Source organism: Pterocles gutturalis, unplaced genomic scaffold, assembly GCF_000699245.1.
Source record: "Pterocles gutturalis isolate BGI_N339 unplaced genomic scaffold, ASM69924v1 scaffold39692, whole genome shotgun sequence".
In the NCBI taxonomy this organism is placed as follows: Eukaryota; Metazoa; Chordata; class Aves; order Pterocliformes; family Pteroclidae; genus Pterocles; species Pterocles gutturalis.
The window spans coordinates 1-23356 of NW_010114239.1; the positions used below are offsets into that span (position 1 = coordinate 1).

General features: G+C 42.0%; 1 protein-coding gene across 1 annotated transcript in view; it reads left to right on the forward strand.

The window, feature by feature from the left end:
- Positions 1-549: 549 nt before the first annotated feature.
- The window catches only part of LOC104462711 (ribosomal protein S6 kinase alpha-2), a gene marked incomplete at its 5' end in the record, with an annotated part of 23705 nt that continues 898 nt past the window's right edge, over positions 550-23356 (forward strand). The window contains 8 exons of the mRNA XM_010074774.1: positions 550-680; positions 1653-1778; positions 12168-12257; positions 13509-13667; positions 14646-14807; positions 19006-19082; positions 21563-21680; positions 22832-22969. Of these exons, the coding sequence (XP_010073076.1) occupies positions 550-680; positions 1653-1778; positions 12168-12257; positions 13509-13667; positions 14646-14807; positions 19006-19082; positions 21563-21680; positions 22832-22969 (1001 nt within the window). The remainder of the gene's footprint in view (positions 681-1652; positions 1779-12167; positions 12258-13508; positions 13668-14645; positions 14808-19005; positions 19083-21562; positions 21681-22831; positions 22970-23356) is intronic.

Sequence of the window (23356 nt, forward strand, 5' to 3'; positions counted from 1 at the left end):
CCCATCCCTGGGAACAGGGAGGGTGTGTGAGCAGCTGTGTGGTATTGGAGCTGGGTCAAACCACAACAATTACCCAGAAAGCACTTTAGCCTTTGAAATTTCTGTAGTCAAGGTGTTCTGCAAAGGGCAGATATAGCATCGTGCAGCTTTTTTCCACTCCCTGGAGAATCTGCAGGAAGCCAAAGGGGTTCCCTGCCTTGAGCCATCCATCTTTCTCGTAGCCTCACCATCCTGTGCCTTCTCTCTCTGTGCAGACTCCTGGCACAGGCAGTGCTTTGCCTAAGAATGCACATGCACTGTGAAAAATATCTCTGTATCCAAGAGGAGAGATCCTTGCAAACAATACCCCTGCACTGTTCAGATCCAGAGGAACGGGATGGAGAAGGCACACCAAAGCCTTGATGTGGAATTGGGTTATATTCACACGTGTGTGCCAGCTTAGCAGGATCTGCTGTTGAGTGGCAGGGGTGACATTGTCTGTTGCAGGTGCTGTGCTGTTACTTTCTGATCTTTTGTGCAGCTCATGAGGCCATTTGCTTCCTTCTACAGATTCCCCAGGCGTTCCTCCAAGTGCCAATGCTCATCATCTTTTCAGAGGGTTCAGCTTCGTTGCCTCTAATTTGGTGCAGGAGCCTGCACAGCAAGATGTGCACAAAATCACCGTCCATCCAATTGTGCAGGTACTGATCCTGATGTTGCACTTCACATTTGATGGCAGATACATATGTGCAGAATGTATTTAAACTGCCTCAGCATGCTCACTGGTATTTCAGTGAGCATCAATTGCTCCGAAGTGGCTCAGTGCATCAGAGGAACAGTGAATCAGGAGAAAGAACTGGGCTGCTCAAAGATGCAGCAAATTTTCCCACAAGGAAAAAGCCCCTCTCCTACCCATAGCCAGAGGTATACATGCCTCAAGAGGAGAGCCCCTGGCTGTAGTTTTCATAGGTTTTCACAGTTTTCATCCCTATTTTAATAATTTACAGTGGAATATATCAAATTATTAAAGATTCTCTTATGCAACAGTAAGTGAAACATTACCCAAGAAATTACATCCCAGAAATTTTATATATATTCCTGTGGTTTGCTTTGTAAAGCTGCATTGGATGTTAACACATGCATGTCTTATAATTTAGAAGGTCCTGGGTGGACTTTGCTAGTGAGGTTATATTTTTAGACAGAGGATCCTTGAGGATTTTTAGAGCTGCTGGTCATTTCTTGAGTACTGAGATGGAATTTGCAGCAAGGCTTCAGATTTGAGTTTTGCCATCTGTCCACACATTTTCCAAAGGGCATATGAACTAATGATGCCATATTTCATTCTATAACCTTCAATAAATAAAATTAGAAATTTTAAAGTATTTTCCTACTATTTGCACTAGTAATATGTTTTCTTAAATGAGCTTGGCTTAAAATAGTAACTTTTCTCTCACACAGAAATCATAATTAAATGTATGCTGGACAAGACCTCTAGTGGCCCAGTTTAAGCAAAGAGCTTCAGATTTTTTTAACTGGTCTTAGAAAAACTGCTAAGGACAAGGGAGATCTGTGAAGGAGATGAGATCAAGCGCTTCCTTTATTAAGATGAGCCTAGTCCTTGCTTTTATATACTCATGTCCTGACTACCTTCTTTCTTTTGTCCTTCCCTATAGCAATTACACGGGAACAACATTCACTTTACAGATGGGTACGAGATCAAGGAGGACATAGGAATCGGCTCCTATTCAGTGTGCAAGAGGTGTGTTCATAAAGCTACAGAAACAGAGTTTGCAGTGAAGGTAAGAAAGCCAGAAATGTGGTCAGGACTGCTCTGCCAGCTTGGGCAGCAGTGCACTCCGTGGATATTTTGTTGGCTTATTTCTTGTTGGCAAGTGTTGCTTTCTTTCTTTTTTTTTTTTTTTTTTTTGGAAGATGACAGGTTTCATGGCATGCCTTGTATTATTTCTCACACCTTAATCTCATCAAGTAAAATTCCAGGATGGAAAAAACCTTTACAGTCTTGCGTGGAAATCCTGCTAATCATTTCAGCCATGCTCCTTGCAAACTAGATAAGATTTTTAACAGATCCTACATTGCATCATCGTAAAGAAACAAGAAAAAAATCAAGTGATTGCAAAGTTGAAATAGCATTTTAGTCTTCTTTCTCAAGTTGTTTAGTTCTGACATTTTTATTATAATCAGATGGATTTGTCAGTGAAAATCATGATCACCTTCACAAACTCAGATTTCCTTTTGTCTCCTTGACGTTCAACACCAACAAGCTACACAAAGGACCAAAAGGCAACCTTCAGCAGATTTAAAATATTAATTCAGTGAAATTTAGTTGGATATTAAAGACAACTCAGTGAACTTCAGACTTGGTTGAGCAACACTACATAAAACAGAGACACTGCAGCCGCAGAGGCCAGGAAGCTGCTAGGATGTAGGTATGAGGGAACCTTTTCTGATAGGGAAGAACTTCAGCAGAACTGCTTTGGAAGGTCACGCTCAGAGGACAAAGTCACAATCTCTATTAAATTCTACTGAATCATAGAATCACTGAATGGTTTGGGTTGGAAGGGACCCCCTGCCATGGGCAGGGACACATCCCACTAGCCCAGGTTGCTCAAAGCCTGATCCAGCCTGGCCAGTAGTCAGGTAGTCAATAGAATAAGATTAAACTTTTTAGTCAGTCTTATTTTCCATCACAAGACTGACAAGAATGCAGTATCCATGAAAGTCCATTAAGGTTTTGGTGTCTCCCTGTGGTGGCCACAAAAATCTGGAAACCTCTAATAACTGACAAGCTGTTGATGTCACTGTTCAAATAACAGTTCGTTTTGCTAGGCTACACCATATTGAGGAGCATGGACCTACCACCAGGTCCATTGACTTGCGCATGAACGTGCTAGGATTTTCATTTCTAATGAATGGAAAAATTAGATTTTTCCAGAGTTCAGGACATTTGTCAACAGATGGCGTTATGTTATAGTAGGTATGGTTTCTGTGTAGTTAAATTACTTAATAGATTTTCTTCATCACAGTTGTAATAACTTGAACATTTTCTTTATATCAAGTATTGCTGACAGTTTTATCAGTGTAACACAACCAGTATGAAACCAATATAGAAAGACCTCAGTCCTCAAATATGTCTGAGCGCCTGAATCCAAGAGGGTCCAGCACCTACTCAGCAGCTCAGGGTTTGGAGTCTCTCAGAGGATCCAGAGCAAGCTCAACACATGGAGACACTCAAAACTCCGGAAGAGTTTAACACTTTGATTGCTAGGTTTATGCTCTTTCCCATTTTTATTACTTTCCTCTTTGTGTTCCTTTCTTCCTCCACTTCTTCTGCCTCTCTTCTTATCATGCTGATGTCTTGATTTTGATCACCAGTTTAGGCACCACACACAGCATCTCAGTTTCTGACACAGTGTGAGCCAAATGTGTAGCACAGACTTGGCGTTGGAGATGGTTGGTGGGTTTCTGTTTGCGCTGGCTTTTCAGCACATTGAGTGATGCCTCTTTGATTATTAGTCCTGCCAGTATATTCATTTTACTTTCAATGTATTTCTATTTCGTATTAAGGTGATATCATTTTGTTATCAAAGTAGCTGGCTTTCATAAAGGTTGCACAACGCCACCCATTTTGAGTAATTAAATGGCACAGGAGTTGCAACTGATCTTATCGTAATTATAAATCTGTCCCTTTTGACATGCATCCTTTAACTCTCTCTCTACAAATCGCTGTAATTAGACTCTTTCAGTAAGTGTAATTTTCTCAGCACTCCCTAATATGTAACATTCACAGGAAAAAAATACCTGCAGTGATAGTTTGTATGATAGGCAGCAGCCCCATTTGCCTGGCACCAGCTTGTTAGAAGTTCCCTCTTTAAGATGAACCGTCAACACGTCAGAGAGCATCATCTCGTCTCCCCAGGGGAAGCCAGTGGGGGTAGAAGGGGTTACGGAAATGACACAGTGGCATCACCACGGGAAGACACACATCATGTCACTGGGTAAATAATCCCTCCATGGAGACTGCCACTCACCAGCCCTTATTTACTACTGGTGTGTAGTGCCATACTGAGACAGCACAGTTCTGAGCCAGAGTAACTTGAGTCAGAGCTGCAGCCGGAAAATCTGCTCAGAAAAACAAAACCTTTCCTAGCCCAGAAGCAGAACAGATTTATTAAAATGCAAAACGTTTCATCCCTTTCCCTTTGGCTGGCCATCTGCAACTAATTGGGGGCCTTCTTATAATTACATGTCTAGCAGTGCGAAGAAGTTCTTTGCTGCTGTTGGAAAAGCACTTGAACAGATCTGGAATTTCACTTCTTTCAGAGTTCAGTGAGATGTCACTCTCCAAGGTGCTTTTGGAAGTCCCCCTAGACACCTCTCTGCACCTGTAGGCATCCGACTGCCTTTGTAAACCCAATCACTGAACCTGCAGAAGAGGAAAATTTTCTTGCAACCTCTTCGTTCTTCTTCCATGTCATCCGTAAAAAATGAAATGCTAATAAAAAACTCTAAATCTATTTTAGACATGCCCTCAAGCTCCTATATATAATATTTAAGAATTCAGACTTGTATCTCCGCTTCTGAGAGCATTTCAATTCCATGCAACAGCAAACCTTGTAGACAGCCAGATTTCCTGCAAACTGAGTCAACCCTGAAACCAGTAGCCACCTACCTGGGTCAGTGCAGGTAGATGTTGATTTACTAAGTCTTTGTATCATATTCTACCGCATGTATGTACTCTAAGGTACTTTTAAAATTTTACTCTTAGACTTTCTTTCCACCTCATTCCCAAGTGAAAAGAAAGTGTAAAGTTATGGAATGCAAATAAAATATATTGTTCATTTTTCTGAATGCTTTATAAGACTCTGGTAGAAAGAAGAGAGATGGGGAAAAAAAGGAGTGTTTCTCCTCTGATGAACCTCTAACGTGTTTCAGATTCTTCTGCTAGAGTATTGATCATCCTGACTACAGCAGACGTAATGATTTAATAGCAAAAGGAAGAAGCATTGTTGACAACAGTTACAAGCTTCACATGGGTACAAATGTAAGAGTGAGGTCAGAAGCAAAGGAAAATCAGATCAAAATATTTCAGTCACATCAGTATCCTAGAGAAAATAAGTCAATTAAGTAAAAGAATTATGCTGGAGCAGATGGGAGGGATTTCTGTGGATGGAAGAAAGTCTGCAATGGAAGCCTAAACAGATTAAGATCTCTCGTTTTGCAAACAAAGGAAATGCTACATTTCAGAGTTCTTGATGAATCACATTTTTCAAAACCTGCCAGAGATTTGATGCAATTAGCATATTCCAAATGTTTTTCTTTACTTAAATTTAAAACCATTGTGCTGGTTGCAAGCTTGGATCCCTACTTGTAGTGAAGCTTTCAAGCTGGATTTTCAGATGTGCTGCTTACTGGTGCCAGATTAAGTAAATTTGCAAAGGACCTGATTGCATCCCCCTTTTTCTAGAGATTTCTGTATTTAGATTGACTCCTTGCCCTCAGGAGAGATTACGGGTGGATAATAGCCAAGTGTAAACTGCTGCTGCTGTGGCCTGTTCTATCCCCAACACAGTAAATGACCCAAAAGTTGCCAAGGTGGGTGGCATGGATGCCAGCTTCGACAGCTTGATGACAACTGTTTTCTTCTCCAGGTCTAAAGAATATCTCACTGGTTAAGCCTGATGGATTTGTAGCCCTTCCATGCTGCAAGAGCCAGGGCAGATAGCTGGGTGAAAGGACAGGGTATACACTCCTTCCTCCCTTGAAGAAGAAAAGCATACAATAAAGATAGTCCCAAATGACAAGTCCAATTTTGCAGATGCCAATATGACAGTGGAATTTGGATCTCGAAACACATGTGAATTTCATGACTTTTTCCTGTCTTTGGAATGTACTAACCAACTATTTGGCTCCAAATGTTCCACAGCTGTGAGCAAAGCCAAATTTTTGCAGTCTGCCTCTGGGATACAGATCAGTTTATGCTAGAGTCCTAGTAAATCCTACAGTTCATACAAAAATCTGGTCATTACGAAGCACTGAAAGTACGTCTATCCCGGCATGTTTTGGTATGTGCAGACTGGGGAGAAGATACGATATCATGCTGATCTGAAGGCAGGAGGTTACACAGTTGGCTCTACAACATTTTCTCAACGTATATTATGGTTATGTCAGGAGTTTAGTGATGAAAGCAGAAAATCTGAATAACCAAAAAAAAAAAAAAAAAAAAAGGTAGTTTTCTAAGATTGACTGCATGGTGAATAATGAAAATTAAAATTAAAGAAAATAGGAATCCTGAACATGTGTAACTTTATTTATTGAAACAAGTAAAGGAAAAAAAAAGGAAAAAAAAGTCAGTCCGAAGGTCATCAAATCTCCCAGACAGTTAAGGTGTCTGTAGATCTAGAGAGATTTGCTTAGATTTGTTTCTCCTTAACCATAGGAAGTCATTAAAGTGACTTTCCTCTAAAGTGAAGCAGACTGTGAAATTTTCAGGGGAGCGTTTGCATCTATTTTTGTCTGTCTGGGACGTACCCCTGCAAAGGTCTGATGGTGGGAGCAGTTGGTAAAACAGACTCTTCAAGGAGATGACCAAGACATCCTCCCCCTCACATGCCAAGAAGCTGGATCTGTCATATTAGTGGAAGTGTAGCCTTACAAAAGGCAAGGTCAGAGGTGTAAGACCCCTTCTTACCTTGATAAACTACAGAGAACACTTACCATGTTCTCCCATGAAATCTGGCTTATAAAGCTGGGATTTGGGAAATCCTGTTGTCCAGACACTTCAGTAAGAGATGTTTCTCACCGTCTGAAGGATACTTAAGCTGGTAGTGTGGCACCAGATTCAGTAGACTATAGGGCGCCATGTAGGAGATACAGGCTTCAGAGCAGATTTTGGTTTGGATTCGCATAGGGAGGGGTGTTTTCTAGAGTGCTCTGCAAGGAGACCAGCATGGAGAGTCCTACACTACAACTGGGATCCGTGGTGGATACAGTAAGAGTGATCACAAAGAGCATGGAGGGATGTCCTCTAGATATGATGGAAAAGTATTTGCAGAAAAATAGGTGAAGTAGCTAAGGAGTGGTGGAGGAAGTTGTCTATGAGGGTCTTACATCTGATCTCTGAGAGTATTTTTGAAGGTTTTCCTGTTTCAAACAAGTTCATCAAAGAGCTTGACTTCCATGCTGGAGCAGGGGCCGCTGTGTACAATGTCACTCACCACAGCACAAGGCAACGTAGCATATTCCAGATGCTGTCCTCATTTTTCAAGATTTGGGTTTAGTCAAATACCTGCAAAACATCAATGACTCTCACTTTTCTATTGCTTTGATTCGAGCGTGTTCAGATTTCTGCCAGATACTTTCCCCATAGAAATAAGTCAGTTCTCCAAGGAGGCATGGCTTGAATGGGCAGGAGCCTGCAGCTACAGCCTCAGAAAGGATGGGCCAGTACACAGTGCTGGGCTCTGCTTGAGGGACTTGGGAGAAGAAGGCAGGGCAGAGAGCCAGGAGTGCCTTGAGCACTTTTGCAAGCAGCAAGCTTGTTTGTAGCAGCAAGAGCCATTGCTGGCTGGTGACTTTTCGGGGATCAAGGCATTGCTTAAGTCTGAACAAAGTAAGTAGAGGAAGCAGAAATGCGTGTAGCCCAAACTCACCTTCAGAGCTCATCTTAGATGTGCAGTGGTTGGACATCCCTTCCTTGGGGATTCCTGCAGCCTCCTTCCCATTTGGTCACAAGGCTCCCAGTGCCTCTCTCCTTGGCATAGCTGAGCCTCTGAAGAATGTGAGACGATGGTATTTCGCACTGCTATCTGGATCTTTTCTGAGACCTAGGATCTGTTTTCTCGCGGCTTAGCAATATCATGTTTCTCTTCTCTAGCTTGCTTGCCAAATACCAAAGTCTTTTGGACAGAATTTGGTCCTTTGTGGCTCTGTTTCTCTTTTGGGGCCATTTAAACCATGTTTCTTGTATTTGTCTTCCATATTGATGTAATCGTTTTCCCCTTTTATAAGATCTGAATATGACATACTGGTTTCCATCCCTGAAGCTTTTTTGTAAAAGAAGGTGGGAGTAGCGGCGCAGTTATTTTATGGATTGAGAACTCATCAGTCTGATCCAAGGACGTGTGAAAGCAGGCTGAGCAGAGCAGACTAAACCACAGGGTAGAGCCTTTCCCACCAAGCTCTTCTGCTTCCAAAACTGCAGGCTTCTCTCAGAAATGAGCTTTTTTTGTTTCATAAGGTGCTACTGGAAAAAACTTCGTTAACGTTTCTGCATTGCTTACAAAACGTGTGCTACTGTGTAAGTGGCCAGTGGTGGCAGTGAGTGGGCATGCTCTGCGTGCAGAAAGTTTAATGTCTCCCCCACATAGCTTGATCTGATGGCCAGTGCTTATTTCAGTAAAGTGTTGCTAATTAGGCCTGTTTCTTTTAGTATTCATGACACTATTTTTCTGAAAGATTTAAGCATGGATGGGAGGAATGAATCTCTGGAGCTAATAAAAACTAATAGCATAGCAAATAGTCCCTCAGAAACTATTAGGCTTGGAGTAGTTCTCCTTGGAGACATCTTAAATGTAAAATTATACCATGTCCTTTTAAATAATGTTAGCCTTTCTGCAGTGATTTTCATCCAGCTTGAGTAATTTGACATCAAAAAAAAGGAACCAAATTAAAACAGATGCTTGGCATGAATAGGGCTTATTTTTAGAAGGAAATATTAATGAAATGGAAACCTGTACATTTTCCAGCGGCACAGAACTGCAGAACTCTATCTCTGTGATGCTTTCGTTGGAATTAATATTGTGGATGTAAATCCCACCTGAAGATAGTTCCACCAGTGGTGCCCTGAATTTTCAAATATATCATAGATATGGTGTAGACATAATGTGCAAAGGGACACAAAATTAATTCGCCCCTTGCTCATCTCTCCCCTCCCAGAACAGGAAAGGATTTCTACAGGGAGTATCACATCACACTGTGTTAGATGAATCTCTTCTTAAATGTGATTAACCCTTGCTTACACTCCAAACAAGCTTCAAAAAAAAAAAAAAAAAAAAAGTGAAAATATATAGTCAAAGCCCCGCCACCCACTTTTTCTCCATGCCTGTGCTGCAGGATGTACCTTTAATGCTTCCCAGTGTTTGTGGTTGATCTTGTGGAATAAATCCACCAAAATAAAATGGAGAATTTTTGCTGCAGTCCACCGTAATGACACACACCAGTGTTAAGGGTTAACCCCCAGTGCCAGGATTAGGTAGGCTGAGCTTTCCCAGGAAGGGAGGTGGCTACCATTGCCCATTTCAACTGTGATTAGACAGAGCTTTTGTGTCCTCTTTCACTTAAGGGGAAAAATCAAGTCAGAGCCACGCAAATGTTTTGATGCAGTCTTGTTTGTTCATGAAAGATGCACAAAGCCTTTTCTCCCCAGCAGCAGCGAGCAGTTTCCTTGCTGCCAGCTCCAGCTTGCCCTGGCCAGAGCCCCATCCTTTCTCCTCAGGCCCATATCCCTGCTCTTCCCATCACGGCATCTCGTGTTTCTTTCCTGTCTTCTTTCTCACTCTGTTGCTCTTCTCTCACTCTTCCCTTTAGGCTGTTCACTTTCCAGGCAGCAAAGACAGTTAAATTGTCACATCCCACCTCTTGCCTTTTTTCCAGTCTCACAACCGGAGTGATGGAGAACTCCATGTGAGAAACACAGCCTGGTGCAAGGTCACCCAGGTTCATTTCGGCTGTTGGAAAAGGCACTCTGCAGGAAGAGGGCTAATTCCTGCCCAAAGCGGATTAAGGAGTGCTCACCCATACCATTTCTCTGGCAGGGCTGGGAAGGCTGCAAGTCCCAGCTGGTGGGTGGTATCCAACAGCTAAGGACTGTAACATCTGCTCATGGTGAAACTAAATCCAGAAGACGAAATTTGTCTACACAGTTGGAGGCACGCAAATACCTTCACCAAACTGGAACAGGCAAAGAGAAATCTATACTGTCTGTATAGGTGCTGTGCTAATTTCAGCAAGGCTTTACCCACGCAGAACTGTATCGATACTCTCTTTTATACTCCTCAGTCCACTCTGGCAAGACTGAAGACACTGAAAATCCATTAGTAAGGGAGAATTGTGTGATTTTTTTTTCCATGCAAAAGATTTGTAGAAGGACTTGTAAAAACTGGCCAGGCACATCAATTAGGATTTTGAAAATATTCTCTCCTGATCCTTTCTTCTTGATAAGAGTTCAATATTGTGCTTTGATGGAGCTCAACTCATTTTAAAATATCATGAGGTTCTTGCCCTAAATTCCACTGAAGAAAATGCACCTTTTCCTTCAGCTCGTCAGAGAAATACACAAAGGATGTGATGGTCAAAGAACACGCAAGTCCCCTGTTAGAACAAAGGACACTGTTGCACGTGCTGAGCCTATTTTACTCTGGAATTGATTCAGCCACTGTTTAATCCAGGTGACTTTCTAAGCATTCCCTGGGTGTCCAATACATAGAGAAAAGACTATTTGTGGTTGTATTTATGAGGAGTCATTCAATCAGGGTTTCATTGGCTTTTTGACAATGTCTCTACTAAACTGGGAGAACATCATTCTAAGGAGAAATTGCTATAGCGTTTTTTTCCACTCACCTGTTTTTGAGTTTCTCCCCTCATTTATTCAAATGGGGTTAGCAGCCATCCATCTGTATCAGCTCCCCGTTGCCCTTTGGCTTGTCACAGTGCTCTTAATTCAGAATCAAATCGCTGATGTGGCTTCAAAGTCATCCCTAGACCATGGACAACCACTGACCATCATTATCACTGCAAGTGCATGCCAGTCATGATGACTATGAAGCCTCGGATACCTATTCAAGTAGGCACTAGTATGGCTGATGGATTAAATTCCAGACATGTACTTAAATGCGTATCACTGTAATTAAGCCACAAAAATGCATGCAAAAGCAGCCAGGCATTTATCCTCATTAGCAAAAGGGATTTTTAAAAAGTTGTTTCCCTGCAAACACCATTGTTTTAAATCTATCCGCTGTGCCTAGTTCTTAGAGAGAACTAACCACGTTTAAGCTTGGAAGCCTTGAAATCCAAGCCACTAATGGAATTATGAACTTCTGAAAATGCCTCCCATTCCTCTTCTGTGAACCTGTTATTCAAAAGTACTGCTGCTGTTTTCTAGTGATGAGAAATTTGTGCCAAAATACTTTACTCCTAATGAGTTTCTAGTAGAATGAGCCTTTTGCCATTCACTGTGCAGTTGCATTTGAGATTCCAAAACACAGAGATCTCCCTTGGATTACTTTATAGCTCCTTTTGTTTCATATTTATCATTTAAATCTGCAATGTGAGAATCATTAATCAGTGCTCCCAACTGGGCAAATGATCGAAGCTCTTTGATTCACATCCCAAACATAGGTAACAGAAGCATTGACGAGAAGTTGGTGCCATCCCAACAGCAGGCTTTCCATGCGGTGATACTCTCTAAGCAGCGGTTTTTCTGAGACCTGCTGCTGGTAGACCAAAAAGTTTTCATGTCTCACTATATTGCCTGATATTGCAAAAGATGCTGAGTAGAGAAAAGTGACGCGTAGAGCAGACTTCTTTCTACCTTAGCAATGGGCAGAGTTTGGTTACATGGTCAAAGGCAACCTCTGGCCACTCTCTTCTTCCTTACAACAGCATGGCCCAAAAAGCCAAGTGGTGACCAAAAGCCCAGTTCAGGTGTTCCCTGACAGTAAATGTCTCTACATTTTAATTTCTGAAAACCCACCTGACAAGTAATTTCTATTCATTTATCAGCAGATCTACAAGCATATGCTAATATTATGAACGTATCCATTTTTTTATGTCAAAGAGGTAATTGTAAAACTATTATCATTTTTAAAGTCTTCAGGTTGTTGGATTTCTAAATGATGCTTCTTGTAACTGCCATTATTTACAGGCAAACAAAACTATGGGCATCAAAAAGAGGGCCTACACCTTCAGAATCTAAATGAATTATTGCTCCATGTGGCTTTGGCAGATAGTCAGCGTGGTCCTCATTTGCACAGGGTTTGACCTGTCCTCTCCTAGAATAATAATTAGTAGAAGAATTTTAAATATTAATTTGTTTAAACCATAGAAATTGCTTCTTTTGTGCTTAGTGCTCCTAGCCCGTATCTTACTACACTGTGCTTCACTTATTCCAGATAATTGATAAGAGCAAGAGAGACCCCTCTGAAGAAATTGAGATCCTCTTGCGATATGGACAGCATCCAAACATCATTACACTTAAGGATGTAAGTAGTCTTTAGGTGCTTCAGTATTAAATCATTTTCACCTTGTGATCAGGCTCACCTACTAATCTGTGTCTGGAAAATTCTCTGGTTGAAGGTCAGAGCTAAAACCAGACCCATCAAAATCAAGGACAAAGAACCGTGACGCTAAAATATTCCTAGATAGCAATTGGAAAGACTGATTAGGTTATACATTCTCCAACGTCTAACCAACTGTAGATAAAACCATTTATCTTTTGTGTTTTAATGCCACGGTGTATTTACCTTCTACTAAAGCAGCCTGAGAAGATATGAAGATATTTTTCTTCAGCGTTTCATATGAAGAAGAGCCTTCGTTTTGCTTACTTGTGGTGAAGACCTTTAGTCAGAGATGTTTTACTCACGCTGCCTTCAGTCTCACCTAGGATTGTCCACATTCAGAGTTACAGAACAAAATCCTTCTAGTGTCACTGACGAGTACGTTACTGTTCAGACCTTAGAGACGTATATAAAAAGTTTCTAATCACATACCCTCAGGAAAGTCTCACCTAATTCCTATTACAGAGTATCTTAAAATCTGTGCAAAAAAGATTTTATATTCCTTTACAAAAACATTTAGCACTGACAACTTGAACACCATCTATTATCTCAGCCCAGATAAAGGATTGTGACATGAAATTGGCCATCTTCCAATTTAGACCAAAAAAAAAAGTCTTTTTCCCCTTGCAATTGATATTGAAAGTAAATACATCTTGCAGGTGATGTCAACAATATATTCACCAAAACTGCACATATAAGTTTTTTCATTGGAAGCAGGTCTTGGCGAACAGAATAATGCAGTTCATTTAACTGGCCATGAGTCAAAGGGAAATATTGATGTCTGAAATGGCAAATGTTACCCGGGGGAAGTGCAAAGAGAGAACGCTGCTGCGGAGGAGGCTTGGGTGAGAGCCAGTCGACATTTCAGGCTGGGTGAAGAGCTGCTGCCTTTAGCAGCTCAGTCTACTCTGCTGCCGTCATAGCAGGTCAGGAAAGCTGCGTTTGTGTGGGGACAAATCAGCAAGTTGCTGCAGTCACGAGAAAAAAGTGATGATTAAGTCATTTTATAAAGTTGCCTTTTCTGTTGTTAAGCATAATAAGCTCATCTCCCACACAATCAGCTGACATTTTCTTCCGGCAACATCTCAACACAAGCAAGCCAACACTGGGATTAAAGGACCGACCTTCACCAAGGTAATGGGTCCAAAGCATCTCTTTATTCTATTACTCTTCCAGGTCTATGATGATGGGAAATATGTGTACCTGGTGATGGAGCTGATGCGGGGAGGAGAGCTCCTGGACCGCATTCTTCGGCAGAAGTGTTTCTCGGAGCGAGAGGCCAGCGCTGTGCTGTGCACCATCACCAGGACTGTGGACTACCTGCACTCTCAGGGCGTAAGCATTGCATTGTTGGCTATCAGCATCAACCTTCTTAAAAATCCAGCTTGTAGAAAAAGCAAATAGCTGTGATTTTGCTTCTCTGAAATGTAAATAAGTTCTTTCCAAAAAAAAAAAAAATAAAAGTCTTTCCTCATATTTATAATCACATCTGGTTTGTGAAATAGGGTCATAGGCTTTTTAGCCATTTCCCAGCTGAACTGCAGTATGCTGAAGTGGTGTTTTCATCCCCAAATTGCACTGATTTTCAAGTTCATGGACCTCATTGAGATATTAGTTGTTTCCTTTTTATCACAATCATTATTGCAGTAACTGATCTTTTAACAGAATTTTACATAGGGTAGATGAATCAGCAGACAGGTAGAAAATCAGGTGCTCAGCTTTCCAAATGAAGTGGCAGGTTGAGCAGCCGTTGGGAAAGGTTTCTGACATGCCGTTAAGGAATTGGCTTTTAAATATCTACAGTGGTTTGAAAAACTCTCCTTTCTGCTTCTCAGGGACAAGCAGTTTGGATGACTAGTCAAATACTTGCCACTTTTTTTCTGTTTTATGGTTAAAACAAGTGCATTTTGTGCTTGGGCTTTTATGTTTTCATGATAGTTTTTCAGCCCTGCTATAACCCATAAAGGCTGTTTTCCCACCCCTGAAATGCAGGTAAAATACGCCGACACCGACACTTACAGCAACCCCCTCTGACTGCCCTCGGGAACCGTGTCCCCGCTTAGAGCAGCAGCCTCCGTCTTAATGCACCAGCAGAGGCTGGCAAACACGTTCTTTCTGATTTTAACAGACTTCCACTTTTTTTTTAATTATTATTCATTTGCCCAAGGCTTTTAAGCAACTTTTCTCCAAAACTTAAAATATTTTAGGCATGAGCTCTGGACCTAGCTCAAGCAGCAGACCAGAGATGGCATCCAAGCCTGGATGCTCCCTGACCTGCTCTCCTCACTTGGGACTCACTGCTTTCTTCTTCAGGTGGTGCACCGAGATCTCAAGCCAAGTAATATCCTTTACATGGATGAGTCAGGAAACCCAGACTCCATCAGGATCTGTGACTTCGGGTTTGCCAAGCAGCTGAGAGCAGAGAACGGGCTGCTCATGACTCCCTGCTACACGGCCAACTTTGTTGCCCCTGAGGTAGGATTGCATTTCAAAGCCGTGAGTAATGAGCGTGTCTTAGGAAGCAGTCCTTCTTCCCTCTCTCCCTTTTCCTCACTGCCTTGACAAGAGGAGCAAGGCAGAAACCAGGCTAACAGCACTTGCACAGCCTCTCTTACCATAAGCTTCCTATTCCTGGGCTTGTCAGGCCAGCTGCTTTTCTCCTGACTGAAGCAAGGGTCTGTCTTGGATGGATGTACACAATGCTTTGGCTCATGACTAGGATAAATACCTTTTTTTCTCTAGCTGCTTCTGCTCAGACTGCTTCTCTCTAGTGCACTGCAATCAAAACAGGACAAGGCTTAAGAGGGAAATCTTGATGTCAGGAATAAGACTCATGAGAAAAATCCATGCATGGGATCCTTACCACGCTGCAGTCAGTGGGAGCTCTGTCACTGACTTAACTGAGTTAAGAAACATCTCTTCTAGGTTTTCCTAGTACCCTGTTATGGGGGATGCAGGAAAGGGCTGCTTTCCCATTTGCACAGGTGGGAAGACCAAAGAGCTTGCCCCAAGCGCAGGGAGAGGTGGCTCTGCGTTGCTGGTGGGTGCCGTTCCTTTCACACAGCCCCTTCAGATGTTCCTAGCTGCTTCCTTCTGATGAACGAGCAAGAGATTAATTTCCTGGGTAATTGTCCATTTCTTGAAGTGATGCTTATTAGCAATTTTAGTATATTTTTCAAATGTGTGTCTGCCTCTGCTTGTTATGGTCCTTAAATGAAAAATATGAAACTATTGCCTTCCAATACTTCATCTGTCCTCTACTGTCAGAAGCCACTTTCTTTCAGCTGGTATCATTCTGCAATCTTTTCTCCCCCATAACTCTCCTTCATCCAATGTTCATCTGTGTGGTACATAACCAGGAAGGGAAAAATGGGATGATCTTTCTGTACAAGGTCCTTTCGCGATACCAAAAGATACCGGGATCACAGCCTTCCAGTATCAGAAGGAGAATTTGTTAAATCGAGACCATTACCAGGGGCAGTATAAATTCAAAGCAGATTTTTTTTGTAGCAAAAATCCTCCATTGCCAAGACAGATTGGTTTGTTATTTTATTGCTGCTTTGGTGGCTTTTCATTTTAGAAACTGGAATGAGCTGCTTAAAATTTATCAAAATAAGTAAAAAAAAAAAAAAAAAAAAAAAAAAAAAAAAAAAAAAAAGTTCCGTGGCACCACAGCAGTTCAATTTCTAAACCAAAAAATAACATGTATGCAAGATTTAAAGCACTTGGATTTTCTCCAAGATATAATATGTCCAAAGTAGGTATAGCTCTTTTTCAGGATGGGCTATTTCGTACAGTGTCTGTAATCACAAACATTGCCAGCCCAACGATGTTTCAGGTCAGACTCTTCTGATTCGAACTGAGAGCAGAAATCATGCTCCCAGACGTTTGTGATGATTACGACAGGTCCTGCTAATGCAGCAAACATTGGAGATTAATCGAAACATTACCAGAATTGGCAGAGAGCTTGCATAAAGCCTTGAGTGCTTTTACATTTTACCTGTGATATAGCACTGCCCTCCAGCCTAGACCTTCCTCGTCCCTGTCTGAGCCGCGCTGCGACGTCCGCTGTGTGCCCATGAAACGAAACCAGAAGGCAGAAAGTCAGCAGAGCTGATGACCCAAGAGGACAGTGGCGAGGGAAGGATGATATGTTTGCCTAGTTGGATCTCCCTTTATTTTGGAAGCATTCAGAGGAGAGCAGGAGGGAGGATGAAGGCTCTCTGCGAGAAGATGCCCGCTGCCACCTACTGCGAGTCCCGCTGTGCGCAGGGAGCTGGAGCCAGGCTGGGGCAGGGGGGGATGAACCCCCTGCTGTCCCCTGACCGATGCAGCAGGCTCCTTTGGGGTACAGTAAAAGATTTCGTTCTGCAGTTTTCCTCCAAAATCCAGGAAGAACTACTGTTTTGGTATTTGAAATGAGGAGATGGTTTATCAGCTTTTATACCCATGTGCTTGTGTCGCAACCAAGAAAAGCCCGTATTTGTGACATCGTTAATTCAACAAATCAAAGCCTGCAGGAATAAAAGAGGTTTGGATAAACGTCTGAGCCATTCTCAGAACTGAAAGAACCCAGAGGAAGTTTGTTCTTTATCACCACAGTGCCCTGCCACGTGTAGAGCTAAGAACCAGTTTGTGCCTGTGTTTCAGATCCCAGCTCCAGGTGAGCTAAACCCCTTCATGGGTGGTAAATTCTTCAGCATCCATTAGAGTAGGACACCAGTCCATCTTCTGCAAAGCTCTTTCTCTGACTGTTTTATTTCTAAGACAGACGCCTGTTCCTGTTTGATAATATCTGTCCCCTCCTCCCCCCCATCAAACACTGATTTTTTTGGCCAAACTTTCCAACATTTGCTCCTGTGTTCTCACTTTAACCACACGTGCACAGACCTGCTGGAGACATTTTCAAGTAGCAGCGACACTTATTGGTAACTCTTGACTCAATCCTGTTTTTATCCGTGGGGTGAAGTTGCTGTCGATAAAAAGTAATTCCCAGCAAAGCTTTCCCTAGACACTGGCACAGGGTGAATACCCCTGTGATCTTGCAGCATGTTTGCAAACTGAACGCTAGCCCACAGCGACACCTGCCCATCATTTTGGGGTTGTGTAATCACTTGCTCGATACCCTGCTCCACTAAATATCACTGCCCCATTTGCGTTGGACTCGATTGTCCCTGGTTATTGGAGGAAGACAGCGATGGCAAATGTAACTGTTCAACAAGCAACAAGAACAGCCACACCAAAAGATAAATGTTGGGCATGCAGTCTCACCGGTGAAGCAAGAAGCAAATGTGTTTGTCAAACAGCAAAGAATTTTTTCCCATAAAAACTAATATAATAGAGGGAGAATGAATGCAGGAACTAAAGAAATAGAAACAATTAAGACAGTCAGACAGAATATATGATGGGCAGGAGAGAGAAGCCGAAGCAGGATTTTACCAGCTTGGTCAACAGGAGGAAATGCGGCTTTTTCTCCATTTTTTTTTTCCAGGTGGCAAATGTTCGCTCAGCAGCATACCTGGCAGATGGTTGCTTTACCACTCATCATTTGTAAAATCTGTCAAGGCAATATTTTCTGAAACTGTTTATTCCTAGCAGTGCTTGGTCTTTTCTGTGATAAACTTCAGATGGCTGAAATCACTCCTGGGTAACAAGGCTGCATGGACAGAAATAGGCTTGCGGAATTCATACATTCCTTTTTCATGTGTTTTGCAAAAAGTTACTGTATCTACTGATTTGTCAGAAGGGGATGAAACTCTCCTTCTGTGTCAGAACTGAAGAAACAGAAGGGTAGTTTGCTTTTATGAGCAAGTGGAACATCTGGAGGTGGTCCTTGAGCTTTTCTGAGCCAAACAGAAACAAAGTTCTTCCCCTACTCTCAGCGATGCTGCCTCGGCTGGTGACTTCACTTTCTCTTGGACCTGCTCTGCCTCAAATAGGCATGAGCATAAATGAAATCCAGATTTCACCCCTACTGCTCTGACTTGCCATCCTCTACCAACTTTGAACCTACTGGTTAGATCTCTGCTGAGTACCACGGCTCTTGCTTTCCCCCTGGGGAAAAGGGATCAAGTTTTAGCCTGTTAAGTGCAGCCTAAACATGGTCACTTTTCTAAACATAGAAGTAAGACAAGAAGAAGCTTTCTTTGCAGTTGTCATGCTTCTTTACTAGTCTGACTTTAGATATCAGTGTGCATCCATTTGGTGTATCCAGTCCAGCTCAGACGCACCTATCATTGTCACTCACCCATACACTTGTTGCATCCACAGAGTTCTTGGTAATGTTTATTTTAGGAGGATATGTTTCAAAGTATTAGTGAGCTTTTTTTTTTTTTTAGGAAAGATTTTAAAGCACTGAAATAAGCAGAGAGGCTTGTTCTGCTTTGTTGTATGTTAGATGGGCAGAGAAGCTCCCAGAGGCTCCAGCAAGCTGCACTCATTGCTGTCACAGGGGAGGTGACAGCTCTGCTGGGCTTGCACACTAACCTCCTCACTCCAGCCTGGCTTTCACCTTGCTCCGCTCCACTGCTGAACATTTTGCACCTAAGGCAGCCAGACATGAGTGCAAGCCCTGGAAATGTCCATCCACTAATTGGTGCTTTTTGAAGTCTAGAAGCTAAAAATTCAGGAATCCGGGTTAACCTGTTTTCATCTCTTTCTTTGCTTCACATAGGTCCTTAAACGCCAAGGTTACGATGCAGCCTGTGACATCTGGAGCTTGGGGATACTCCTGTACACCATGCTGGCAGGGTGAGCGATGAGTTTCTCCTCGAGCAGCAGCCTGCAGTGGGCTCAGTACTTCAGCACTGCTGAAACCAGAAAGGAGGCACGGACAGACACAGTGAACTGTCTGGCCTCCTTTGAGAAATGTGCTCTGTTGTATGAAGCAAGAAAATAGATGCCAAGACCTAGAATTATAATAAGTTTTTCCTGAACACATAAATATCTCTGACACTTTACAGGTTGTTTCGGTTTTTAACAGCCTGTATCCGTAAGCCTGCACAGAGACATAGACTCCTAAAAGGCTCACTCACCACTTAAGCAGAGTGAAAGTTTTACACCAGGAGAGGAGTGTGGGAGTATGAGGAGCCATAGCATGTTCACCTTATCCATAAGAGGATCTTCATTCATTTCTGTTAATGCATGGATCCTCTCTAGCTTCGTTCTTTTTCGACCGCTGTTGTTATTGAGGTATCTGAGCACCTTTAAAAGCTAAAAAAAAATTTAAAAAAAACCCATATTTTTCAGATGTTATTCGAAAAATATGCTGCAGAAAGGAGTGAAGTAAATGAACAGCAAGAACAGCAACAGGCAGTGGGAACTTTTGGGGACTCCTTCACAAAAAAAACCCCTACCTAAAGTTAAATATTGAAGCAGAAACCCCAGAGAAAGAGACTGAACTAAGCAGTGAAGAACAGGAATAAGATGCACTGGGGTGGATGGGAAACACAGTGTGCAAACCCAGCCTGGAGTTAGCAGGCTCCTGAATTGCCTTTCTCTCGCTGGCTACAGGGTATGGGACATGCACATGTATCGTACCTAAGGGCAGCTTGAAAGTTTTCAGTGACCTCTCACTGCTCTTTAATCTGCTTCATGATCATTCAGCTGTGGCAAGAAGCTTGGATTCATTCCTAGGTTTATACAAAAAACAAAGAGTTGGACCCTGCCTTTCTGTTATTCATGTCTCTTGCCTCCTGGATTATAGAAAAGGTGCCAGGAGTTTCTATCCCATCTATTTAGTTCCTGAGTACAAAGGTGTTCATCATTAGCCGAAATACACTGTGACTTTCTGGGGCAGTCTCCCAGTCTGCTGGGATCTCCGAAACCTGCTTCTGTTCAGCTAACGCCATAGGTTTACGGTGATACACAACCAGAATCAGTAACCTAAAATCAATACATGACCCCACAGGCACATTTGTTGAACTGATTATATTCAAAATGCTTCTTTTTTTTTAAATATGAAAAAATAAATCCCAATATATTTGAATCTGAAACACAAATTACCCAAGTTAGTGGATATTCAATTAGGTGCGATTAGCTCATATCTCACTTTTTTCTGCACTTACAAGAGAAAATAAGAGTAACACGAAGAGTTGAGGAGTGCTGACTTTTTAGGTGCCACCACTGCATTTAGGGATGGTCTTGTTCTTCCTCACCAGAGGAGAGCTGGTAGGAACTGCCCATTATTTGCAGCCAGGATTTTATTCTCCTGCCATCATCACTATGAGCAGAGAGGGCTCAGACAGCCAGCACTGGAGCACAAGCCTGGGATCCTGTGAATGCAGGTCTTAGCACATCCCTCTTGATAGTTCTAGGTTGCAATAATGCTCTGTGTCTCTTTGGGCTGAACTTCTGTGAAACCTGAAATGTTTTTGAAAATGAGAAAATACAGGAGGAGGAATTGAATGTGCTATTAGAAACCAGGTGGGATAGGAAGCTGTGGCCAAGCCAACTGTTGTAACGATCTGAAAACCACTCTGGCAAGCTTTCAGAAGAGAAAAGACAGATGGAAGGAAAAAGTATAAAAATCCCCAATACCCCTTTCTTCTAAGCCTGCACAGCTGTTCAAGACTGCAGAGTAAAATTTGGCCTGGTAGATTTTAGTTAGCTGCAAAAATCTTGTCACTTGTCTCTGCATGTGACGCTAATTTTGTAAAGCTGGGTGCACGTTACTAGTCATTTCTGACTGGCTAGATCAGGAAGTAACCTGTTGCAGATGATTTGTTTTGCCCAACAGACTTGCACATTACGGTTAACAAAGCATTGCAAAATAGATTATAAAGGGTTCTCTTTTCTTATTGTTTTTTTTTTTTCTGTTTCAGATCCTAACTTTTCTCCTTTATTATTTTTATACTTTCTTGCCATTGTCAAGGTACTTCTATTGGCAATAGATAATAAATAAAAATAAAATAAATAAAACAATTTAAAAGGTAAAAACCTGTATATTTTTCAAAAAGAATATTTCTTTCCTTAAAAAGTGAGAACAGAACAAAAATGTTAAAAAAAAACAAAAAAAAAAAACAAAAAAAAACAGTTAAGGAATCAGTCCTTTCCTCTGTAGAACAGCTTACTATGAGAAACCACCAGGCTGTATAGTTTGAGTGAAGATGATGCAGCGATGCCTGTCGTCCATTCTGGAACCAAATTCCTGTTGTGATCGGTGGCAGTTAGCGCTAGATCCTAGAAATCGTATACTTGCAAGTTGCACGGTATTTTTTTCTCTTTAATAGGTTCACTCCTTTTGCAAATGGACCAGATGACACCCCAGAGGAGATTCTGGCCAGGATTGGCAGTGGCAAGTATGCACTTACAGGAGGAAACTGGGATTCAGTGTCTGATACTGCAAAGGTCAGTGAACCCTTTCTCAGATTTTTTTTTTTCTTGTTCTCTGAAAGGAGCTTGCAGCCTGCAATTGTAACAAACTAAAGAGGGAGACAGAAGGGTTATTTCTCAGTGCCTCATGAAATAAAAGCTTGCTTCTTTATGCTTCTACCACTCTGTGTGAAATAGTGGTTAGGAATTTTGGTAGTTTATTCCATTAAACTAAGGCATAATATAGCACCATCAATTGTGAATCCTCTTAACATGAAAATAGCACAGAACTTGTTTGGTGCAACTGAACTTTTAAAAGCAGTGTAGAGTAGACAATGCAACAAATTCCTGGTCTATATGCTCCTCAGAGTTAATCAGACACAGGCAGTTTCTAAACTAGCATTTTTAGCTCCGGTACAGTTCACAGTTTAGGCTGCCTGTCCATCACAAAGCATGGAAACCCCGGAAGATAACGTTTGTCTGGTGCCAAGACTTTTGGTCATGAAGCTGTCCACTGGTCTGTGACACAGGTAGATGGGCAGGAAAGCTGGCAACCTTCCAGTTGCCTGGCATTAATCAGAAACTTTGACAGGATTTAGATATTCCCACAAAGAGATTTCAGTTTTAGCAACTGGTAGTATCCGATGGAAGAACATTGATGTATCCCATCACAAAAATGCAAGCAATGCCAGTAACTTATTCATCTTGCTGCCAACACTTACAAGCCTCACAGCTGATTTTTTATTAGTTGACCAGTTTGGAAATTAAAATGTTCAAATGTGGTAGAACTGATCTCATTGAATTTTAGCCACTCAGATGTTAGATTTCTATTCTAAGCTTCTCTTGTAAGCCTGCTTTGGAGTCAGGGAAGAGTTGCCTCCAGATGGCATCCTCTCTATGTGGAGCTTATCACCCCTACCAGGTCACCAATAATTAACACTCACTCAATAGGCTGAATACTCTCCACGTTATCTTCTGACTGGATTAGCAGCTGAGAGTTGAGCATTACTCTTGTAAATTTTGAAGATCAGACTTTAACACTTAAAAAATATAAAGCATATTGAAAGTGCGTCCCTCTCTCCATTGGACATGCTGGTGATGACATGGCCACCGGCAAGATCTTAGTACAATCTGTTCTGCTACTAATTACCTTTTCCCTTTTACTGTTTTCTTCCTCGGAAACCCAGGACATTGTGTCAAAGATGCTTCACGTAGACCCCCATCAGCGCCTCACAGCAGTCCAAGTCCTAAGGCATCCCTGGATAGTGAACAGGGAGTATCTGTCTCAAAACCAACTCAGCAGACAGGACGTTCACCTGGTGAAGGTACATCCCTACCCTCCTGCCTCCTTCTTCTTTGCAGAATGAGCTGTCCTGTGTGTAAACATTCTGGAAACTGAGAGAAGAATTGGGAAGATTATTTGCCACACAGGCCAAATTTCATATGGCACCATATTACCAGTAGAGATTTTTGACATGTCACCTGCTCGATATTTTTAACTCCGGGCTGTGTTTGAACGACCTGGTGGCACTCTGTGCATGTACTGCTAGCCATCACTTTGAATCCGAGACACCCCAGCTGAAATGTTGCTATTTCATGGGAATTAATCATAGAATCATAGAATGTTTTTGGTTGGAAAGGACCTTAAAGATCATCTAGTTCCACCCCCCCTGCCATGGGCAGGGACACCCTCCACTAGACCAGGTTGCTCA